The sequence below is a fragment of the Salvelinus alpinus genome, chromosome 28 (assembly GCF_045679555.1).
Source record: "Salvelinus alpinus chromosome 28, SLU_Salpinus.1, whole genome shotgun sequence".
Lineage (NCBI taxonomy): Eukaryota > Metazoa > Chordata > Actinopteri > Salmoniformes > Salmonidae > Salvelinus > Salvelinus alpinus.
The window spans coordinates 26,774,747-26,785,028 of record NC_092113.1 but is presented as its reverse complement, the minus strand read 5'-3'; the positions used below and the strand labels follow the sequence as shown (position 1 = coordinate 26,785,028).

The following is a 10,282-nucleotide window of genomic DNA, read 5'->3' as shown; positions in this document are numbered from 1 at the left end:
GAGCAATTTCCAAACGCCTTAAGGTACCACGTTCATCTGTACAAACAATAGTCCGCAAGTATATACACCATGGGACCACACAGCCGTCATACTGCTCAGGAAGGAGACGCATTCTGTCTCCTAGAGATGAACGTACTTTGGTGCGAAAAGTGCAAATCAATCCCAGAACAACAGCAAAGGACCTTGTGAAGATGCTGGAGGAAACAGTTACAAAAGGATCTATATCCACAGTAAAACGAGATCTATATCGACATAACCTGAAAGGCCGCTCAGCAAGGAAGAAGCCACTGCTCCAAAACTGCCATAAAAAAGCCATACTACGGTTTGCAACTGCACATGGGGACAAAGATCGTACTTTTTGGAGAAATGTCCTCTGGTCTGATGAAACATAAATAGAACTGTTTGGCCATATTGACCATCATTATGTTTGGAGGAAAAAGGGGGAGACTTGCAAGCCGAAGAACACCCTCCCAACCGTGAAGCACGGGGGTGGCAGCATCATGTTGTGTGGGTGCTTGGCTGCAGGAGGGACTGGTGCACTTCACAAAATAGATGGCATCATGAGGATGGAAAATGATGTGGATATATTGAAGCAACATCTCAAGACATCAGTCAGGAAGTGAAAGCTTGGTCGCAAATGGGTCTTCCAAATGGACAATGACCCCATGCATACTTCCAAAGTTGTGGCAAAATGGCTTAAGGACAACAGAGTCAAGGTATTGGAGTGGCCATCACCAAGCCCTGATCTCAATCCTATAGAAAATTTGTGGGCAGAACTGAAAAATAGTGTGCGAGCAAGGAGGCCTACAAACCTGACTCAGTTACACCAGCTCTGTCAGGAGGAATGGGCCAAAATTCACACAACTTATTGTGGGAAGCTTGTGGAAGGCCGAAACGTTTGACCCAAGTTAAACAATTTGAAGGCAATGCTACCAAATACTAATTGAGTGTATGTAAACTTCTGACCCACTGGGAATGTGTTGAAATAAATAAATAAAAGCTGAAATAAATCACTATTATTATTCTGACATTTCACATTCTTAAAATAAAGTGGTGATCCTAACTGACCTAAGACAGGGAAATTTTACAAGGATTAAATGTGAGGAATTGTGAAAAAATCTGTTTTTACTGTATTCTATACTATCTATTGCATCTTACCCTATGCCGCTCTGACATTGCTCATCCATATATTTATATTTAGATATTATTATTCAATTCCTTTACTTAGATTTGTGTGTATTAGGTATTTGTTGTGCAATTGTTAGATATTACTTGTTAGATACTGCACTGTCGGAACTAGAAGCACAAGCATGTCGCTATACTCGCAATAACATCTGCTAACCATGTGTATGTGACCAATACATTTTTATTTTATTTAAAACCTTGAGGTAGGCATCTTGGTTTCTAAGAAAGCAGCTCATAGCACAAGGGGGATTAAAAGAGATAATGAACAGTAGAAATTAACGCTCTCTGGCTCTAAATGTAAAGCTTGATGAGAAAGAAGAAGGAAGATATTATATGGAAGGTTGGAAGAAATCTCTTCAGCCCCTAATCCAGAATCCTGTGAAAAAATATCTAAAGGCAGATTTGTATTTTATTTTTTAGAAAACAGGATAGAATGGACGTACTGTAACAATAAATATTCATTTGGTTCAGCAGAACACAATGTAAATGAATGTTTGTTGTAGTGTGGATACACCTCCATTGTTTATGAATGACTATGATCATCACTGACGCCGTGTGAGAAGACGGCGGTGCTTGTAGTTGGACCTGTCACCTCATTGGCTGGCAAGCATCTGGAGCACTGTTGGGAGCGCAGCAGAGCTGAGTGTATAAATATGCGATCTGACAGCTCCACTATTTACCAAGCACAGCATTACTGTCAAACTAACAGACTCTGGTGAAGGGAAGGGAGGGCATCACGATGCAAACTAAAAGGGAATGTTTCTCTGATAAATGTATTATTTTCTAACACCATACCTAGCCATCACTAACTTGTTGTTGTTGTTGTTTTTCCAACAGAAAAATTGGACAAAATCATGTCGGTTGGTCACCTTTAATTCAGTTAATTACTATAATTAATCACAAAAATCAAGTCCCCAAAGAGCTATGATTGTTATGACATTTCTATACATTGTTACACACAGTATGAGAAAATGCTGTATTTGAAAATGCTAAAAAGTTATATGGAGTATATTTACAATACATTGCATCATAAACACTTTCACATTGTACACATAGATTTACATCCTTCAACATATACAGACCAAAACAGATACTGTACAGTGTGATGAGCACAATAGTTTCAGTGGTGTCAAGTGGCCAACAAGCCGATATCAAACGGACCCACAATCTACATTGTTTTGTGACAATATAAGTCATCTGACATTCAAGTCTATTCTTTTCAGAAATTACTCTATAATAGCAGTCCATAACACAGAGACCGCAGTCTCTAGTGTTTCTCCCTAGTTCTTAATTGCTCAATTATTAGTCCATCCACCTGCCATCCACCTGCTGTTCTTACACTGTAAAAAAAATCTAGTTGCTTCAACCAATTGTTATTAAGTAGCTGGTTCCATTTTTGGGGGGTTACTCAACTTACTCAACTATTCCAAGTGTTACCTGAACAACAAAAAAGTAGTTGGCCCAAACTTAGCTCCAACTTGAGAAAACGTAGGCAAAAATTCTGTCATCTTAATACTGATTTGTTTGCTCAACTTGTCTCATATGCAGGGGTGTAAGTAGATTTAATTTCTTCCTGGTATGGGACCTCCTATGTGTGCGCGCATCAAATAAATGGATGGGCCTAATCATAGAATTACATATACAGTGCCTTCAGAAATATTCACTGGCCTACACACAATACCCAATAATGTCAAAGTGGAAATATGTTTTTAGAAATGTTTACAAATTAATGAAAAATGAAAAGCTGAAATGTCTTGAGTCAATAAGTATTCAACCCCTTTGTTATGGCAAGCCTAAATAAGTTCAGGAGTAAAACATTTGCTTAACATGTCACATAATAAATTGCATGGACTAACTCTGTGTAAAATAATAGTGATGTGTTTTATGACTCCCTCATCTCTGTACCCCACACATACAACTATCTGTAAGGTCCCTCAGTCAAGCAGTGAATTTCAAGCACAGATTCAATCACAAAGATTAGGGAGGTTTTCCAATGCCTCGCAAAGATGGGCACCTATTGGTAGATGGGTAATGAGCATGGTGAAGTTATTAATTACACTTTGGATGGTGTATCAAAACACACAGTCACTACAAAGATACAGGCGTCCTTCCTAACTCAGTTGCCAGGGATGAAGGAAAACGCTCAGGGATTTCACCATGAGGCCAATGGTGACTTTAAAACAGTTACAGAGTTTAATGGCTGTGATAGGAGAAAACTGAGGATGGATCAACAAAATTGTAGTTACTCCACCATACTAACCTAAATGGCAGAGTGAAAAGAAGGAAGACTGTACAGAAACAAATATTCCCAAACATGCATCCTGTTTGCAATAAGGCACAAAAGTAATACTGCAAAAAATGTGGCAAAGAAATTAACTTTTTGTCCTGAATACAAAGCATTATGTTTGGGGAAAATCCAACACAGCACATCACTGAGTACCACTCATCATATTTTCAAGCATCGGGGTGGCTGCATCATGTTATGGGCATGCTTGTCATCGACAAGGACTAGGGAGTTTATTAGGATAAAACATAAATGGAATAGAGCTGCAGTAAGCACAGGTAAAATCCTAGAGGAAAACCTGGTTCAGTCTGCTTTCCAACAGACACTGGTAGATAAATTCACCTGTCAGCAGGACAATAACCTTAAACACAAGGCCAAATATAAAATGGAGTTGCTTACCAAGATGGCATTGAATGTTCCTGAGTAGCCTAGTTACAGTTTTGACTTAAATCGGATTGAAAATATATTGCAAGACTTGTAAATGGCTGTCTAGCAATGATCAACAACCACCTTGACAGAGCTTGAAAAATTATTTTAAGAATAATATGCAAATATTGTCCAATCCAGGTGTGCAAAGCTCTTAGAGACTTACCCAGAAAGACTCACAGCTGTAATCACTGCATAAGGTGATTCTAACATGTATTGACTCAGGGGTGTGAATGCTTAATGAAATTAGATATTTCTGTATTTCATTTTCAAGAAATGTGCAACAATCTCTAAAAACATGTTTTCACTTTGTAATTATGGGGTATTTGTGTATATGGGTGAGAGAAAAAAAATCAACAATTTAATACATTTTGAATTCAGGCTGTATATAACGCAACAACATGTGGAATAAATCAGGGGGTATTCGTACTTTCTGATGACACTGTAGAATCCCTATTAATTCAATAGGCTCTGTGTGGGCCTAGAAATAAAGATGTATCATTTAACTTTAAAATGTATTACCTTTTATTGTGGCATTAACACAACCAGTCATAGTGTTTTCCTCTGATTCTCAAACAGTCACTGCAAAGGGCTCCTTTACTAGGCTACCAGTGCACGTTCATCCACTCGCAACATATTTCCAGCCTCCAAACAGTGGTGAATGGAAAGAGACCAAACACCAAAAAGTGTAATGACATTTGGCGATTGTCATTAGGCCAGAATTGATGTGTCCACTGCTGTCTGCGCGGGTCTCAGTTACGGCCACTCTACTCAACGCAATTTGGAGTGCAGGCTTCTTCTATACCACCAGTTATCAAGTCCATTCGCTCATTATTCACATCACATTTTGGAGTGCAGGCTGCTATACCACCAGTTTTCAAGTCCATTCGCTAATTTTTAATTTCTCTGACATGTGGTAATGAAAAATAATGGTGTAATAGCTTACAGTTTTCTTGACATTTTGTTTTAATTATTGTGATAGGCACATATTTTACCAGTAAGGTGTGCCCCCACTATTTATTTAGAGGAGACGCCGCACCGCACCGCATTGCCTTACCTAAAAATGACTATGGAACTAGTTTTATATATATATATACACACACACACACACACACACACACACACACACACACACACACACACACACACACACACACACACACACACACACACACACACACACACACACACACACACACACACACACACAATGTTTTCAACTTACATATTTGATACACTTTGACATACATGATGTCATTGTGCATGTTCATTGATACAGTAATTCTTATTCAACATGACCTCACCTGGGATTTGAAAACACAAGCAAACTCTTGGTTCATGGCATTCCGATCATCCTCTTATACTAACTACCAAGTCTGTGCAAATGATCAGTTTATCTGACTATTCTCTCATCATTGGTTTGATTTACTTATTTCAGCAATTTTAGTTTTTTCTGTATAGTTTTCTTATGCTGGTGAGGTTTTAATGTTACTCCATAATCACTATGATAAATACAATAGTTTTCCTTGAGTGTACTTAAAAGTACACAGAATTGAGATTTACTTTGAATTGCAAAGTGTAGCAATAGAGGTGAAATCAGTCATTGACACAGACATGGTTGTGACTACATAGCAGGAAGATAAGAATGCTGTGAAGCAAGATGTTATGAGTTCAAATCCCATGTTGAATATAAATTACAGCATAAATGAACATGCACAATGTAATCATGTATATCAAAATGTAAAATATGTAAGTTGAAAACATTGTACGTTAAAAGCTCTGTTTGTTTGTCACAACTAGTTCCACAGCGTTTTTTTAGGTAAGATGACCTAACAATAATTTATAGTTGACAGAATTTTTGCCTACGTTTTCTCAAGTTGGAGCTAAGTTGGGCCAACACATTTTTAAATAGTAGTTCAGGTAACACTTGGACCGAAAAGTGGAGTAAACCCCCAAAAAATGTTTGCGGAAGCTGTTACTGAGTAAGAATTAGTTGAAACAATGTAGTATTAAAGTGTTTCTGATAAATGCAAAGATTGAACCCAGGATAGTCTCCAAGGAACCCTCAAGGAGTTCTACAGCCAATCTTTTAGATTGTTTGGGTGACTTAATGTCTTTTAACAAGCAGGTAATGGGTTTTTAATTAGAAATTCTGAGGTTTGGCCTGTGCTATAAGATTGCACAATATATTCGAACAGTAAATACAAGTAAACTACAAAAAAGTATATGTAAAAAAAAAAAAAGCGCTAGTAGCCTACTGACTTCTGACACATGGCAAAAATAATTACGTCACATTCACTTTATAAAACCTCACTTTACACAAATAACTTATTTCTATTTTGTCCGTCTATCAGGCAACGCTGAACATAGTGCCGGTGTTCCCACACTTATCTGTGAAGTTGACCCTCTTAACACTAGTGTTACCAAAGCTGCTGACATCCTCCTGCTCTGTCTGCTCAGGGCTCTCATGGGAAGAGTCCTTCATGACACTGTAATACACTGGCACATTGTACTTGGTAACCTTCTCTGGGTCTAGTCCGTTGCCCTTGCAAAGCTTTTTGAAGGAGGCCCGGAACTTCTGAGACATCAGGTTGTAGATGATAGGGTTGATGGCACTGTTGGTGTAGATGCATAAGCGGCAGAAGAGCAGGAACCATGTGTTTAGGTAGGGTGGGTCCATGAAAGAGTTTACCACCACCAGCGTCCGGTATGGCATCCAGAGCAGGGCGAAAATAATCACCACCACTGCAAGCATCTTAGTAACCTAAATTATGGGGCACAGGGCAAACAAAACGAAAAATGCACAGTGCGATAATTGACTCAAATGTTGCTGGTAGTTTAAAAAAATATATTATTATTATTATATACATTTTTTTGACTGATGAAAGGCACTTTATGCCTGGAAATCAAATTGCAAAAACAAAACAGTGTTTTTCTGGTGTAGTGTAGAACAGTCTAATGATGGTAAACAGAGGTGATAATAACAGAATTCCATGGACTTTGAAACCATTACTATGAGCCTGCTGTGATGTATCCTCCCTCTCTTGAATTACAATCCAAGTAGTATGCCCACATGATGTGTCCAGTTAGGATTGTTGTAATCCCATACTACATAGATAAACTGTCAAATGCTGTATTCTAAATTATTACTGTGAACACATTTTGTACACTATTGTCAATTTAGAAGCCTTTATGAAGCATTTATTACTATCCTCCTGATCTGATGAGCCTACCTGTTTTCTTGACGTCACTGCACCCTTGTTTGATTTGCCCAACACCTTGACTGTGCTGCTGGAGCGTCCCTGGTGTATAGAACCTTCACTATTGCCGTTGAGATTGGTTGGCAAGGGGCTCATGAATAAAATCCTTGCGATGAGACCGTACAGCACAACAGCCACAATCAGAGGGAGGACATAAAACAAAGATAAGTCTAGAAAGTAAATTGGCATGTAGAGGTTTCTTGAGACACGGTAGCCACAGCTGACCAACACCCCATTGGCGTAGACAGTTTCGTTCGTGTCCACTAAAAATAACCACATCGTGCAGTAAAGCGAGGTGAAAATCCACACAAAAGAAATTATCCTCTTCGCCCGAGACACAGTGCAAATAAATTGCGCCTTGATGGAGTGGCAGATAGCAATGTAGCGCTCAATGGTGAAGGCTGTGATGGAGCAGGATGATACATTGATACCCAGGTATTGCAGGTATGTGATGCAAAGGCACCCAGCATAGCCGTATATCCAAGAGTCGACTACTTCAGAAATATTAGGTAAACCTGCCGCTAAAAGGACAATAAGGTCCGCAATAGCCAGACTGACAAGATAACAGTTAGTAGGGGTCATCATGTGCTTGGTGCGCAGCACAACCAACACCACCATTATATTACCCGCTATCCCAACTCCGCATATTATAAGTGCGAGAACAATTGTTATAACTTGTACTTCCATAGAGTTCTGTGGCATATTAATCAGAACTTCATTCTGTGTGAAATTGATGACATCTTGAAAAGTGTCATTAGTATTCTCCATGGTGTTTTACTTGTGTTGGCACATTTCTTCTGCTTTAATTTGCCTTGAGGTGGAACAGAATTAAGATACAAATGATTCCAAGATTGCCCAGAATATATCAAAAGTTATAGCGAACCAATTATTTTGTTTCATAATAAGATACACATATCAGTCAATCATCATGTGAGATGACAAAGACATTTGAAATGAATGAAAGAGCTACTATATAACAATTACAATAACTGAAAATAGGCAGTTTAGCGACCATGGTTAGGAATGGTCTAAGCTTCATAACTCACCAAGTCCAGCTGATATCCACAGAGACAGTAGTAAAGGAACTACTATGTCTCTCAGTAATGCTGTACTACTCCCTCATCTCTGAACACTCTCTCTCTCTCTCGCTCTCGCTCTCTCTCTCTCTTTCTCTCTCTCTCTATCACTCTATCTCTCTTTCCATCACTCTATCTCTCTTTCCATCTCCATATTCAGCCACACATCAAATGGTGCAGTGTCCTTACTGCTGCTTTGGGCCATCTGATTAGGTTTGTTCCTATGGGACGTTATCAACGTCTATGACTATGACTGTGACTGTGCGAGGTGATGATAACCCAGCAGTTAACCACAGCAAAATTATAGACTACAACTCAGCCCTGTCTATCACTAGCAATGACAATATAATATTAATTACTAAACTATGAAACAATGGTTGCATAAATGCTGGAAATATGTCCCTTGTTTTTATCATGAAGATGAGCAGGGTTCTTTTTATGTCTTCTTTTGGGCAATTGAGACCAGCTAATATTGATGATGCACCCCCCTCCTTTAACCTAACTCCTAACCCTAACCTTAACCCTAACCTTAACCCCTAACCTCTAACTCGTACCCCTAGCTCAGCTAAAGTTAGCCATTTGTAACATATCATACATTTAGCAAACATCATACGAATTGTAATTCATAAAAAATGAAATGGATGATGGACATCTACAAATTAATACCATTTGAAACACAACATAGCTTACTAATTGAAGCCCCTCAGCACTCAGCCAACCTCATCATCTAGCAAACCTCGTCTGGTTTTCTCTCAAACAAAGACAACACATCTAATGAGCGTCTTGGAGCGCATCAGAGAGTAGGCTACTCCAGCCCTAATCTGTCAGCAGGTGGACAGAGCTGTCCATGCTATAGCTAATTCTGAGTGGTTGCTTTCCTTCAGTCAAAGATTGTTGCGTCCCTGTATTGTTAAATTAAGCTATGTAATGTACAAATACACTGCTCAGGCAGATGACTTTTGACCATGGGTCTCTCATAATCACCCCATTTGACAAAGCTCGTTTTACATTTCCCTGATGCTTAATTAGTGACATTTTTCTTGTATGCTAGCTTGGATTAGAATCAATAGATAAAGTTACAGGCAAGATATTATACAATTGATTCACTTTATTTTTATTTTGGTACAGAACCAAAGATTTATGACAAGAGAAATTATAGGACTTGTAAATTTTTTCCAGGCCTCACAGCAACAAAGCATATTATCTTGACAAAGTCTTGAAGTATGGGGTAAACATGACAAAAAATGAAAAGGGACAAAATGGCTGGATTAAAAATAGATGAACAGGCATTATATTAATACACTGGCTAAAATAGCCTTCTGATGCCTTCTCGGAGTTGAAAGTAATGTGCTGATAAAAATGCAGAAGCCTTTTTAATATATGACAAATTAAAACAGTTTTTGTATTCCAACATAAGTCCAAGAGTTACAGAAACAGTTTTTGCTCTCAGAGAGACATTAAATTAGTTTTATGTGTCATATGAAAATAAGTTTTACACAATCTAAACCATCATTGACCAGAAATAATAAACAGTAATACCAAAACACTAAAACAATAATCATGCTTGTTATATGTGGATTTTAAAACATTATTTTATTAATTAATTTGTGCATATGAAATGTCAAACTGTAAGACTGTGCCAAAATACTTCCCCTCTGAACATGAATCTGAGTCTAATAAATGTTATGTTTTATGATCATGTAAAGAGTATAATGACTGTTTTTCATAACCTACTTGTGCCATAAAAGCATCTCAAATGCACTTAGTGACACCTAGTGAGGCTATGTAGACATCAAACCAACTGTCGTCTGTGGATTGTGGAGTTCTTCCTTGCAGTAAGAAATAAAGTCATAAATGGTCCTGTTCCTCAAGCGGCGTAAAATGTGTTTTATCAACATCTTTTAAAGCGTCAACCTTTTACAATATAAAAGATTGAGTGAAAACACTTGGGATTGTATGTTATATGGTATTTATTTAGTCTAGAAACATGGTCACATGAGTGTATTGTTGAGAGGAGGCAGTCTGGGCGTAAAGTGGTGCTCCACAACCAG

At 38.2% G+C, this 10,282-nt stretch overlaps 1 protein-coding gene across 1 annotated transcript; it reads right to left on the bottom strand.

Annotated features, from left to right (window-relative positions):
• Nucleotides 1-2,042: 2,042 nt before the first annotated feature.
• Nucleotides 2,043-8,206, bottom strand: LOC139557558 (thyrotropin-releasing hormone receptor-like). The gene is made up of 2 exons (XM_071372541.1): nucleotides 7,129-8,206; nucleotides 2,043-6,659 (listed from the first exon to the last, which is right to left on the bottom strand). Exons 1-2 carry the CDS (start codon nucleotides 7,921-7,923, stop codon nucleotides 6,246-6,248), a joined length of 1,209 nt encoding a protein of 402 aa, XP_071228642.1. The 5' UTR covers nucleotides 7,924-8,206; the 3' UTR covers nucleotides 2,043-6,245.
• Between the last annotated feature and the right edge of the window lie 2,076 nt (nucleotides 8,207-10,282).

Bases quoted from the DNA above. Each gene is read 5' to 3' on its own strand.
- LOC139557558 (XM_071372541.1), bottom strand. From the start codon at position 7,923: ATGGAGAATACTAATGACACTTTTCAAGATGTCATCAATTTCACACAG. The intron at 6,660-7,128 runs GTAGGCTCATCA...CCCATAATTTAG, and splicing joins CAGTGACGTCAAGAAAACAG to GTTACTAAGATGCTTGCAGT.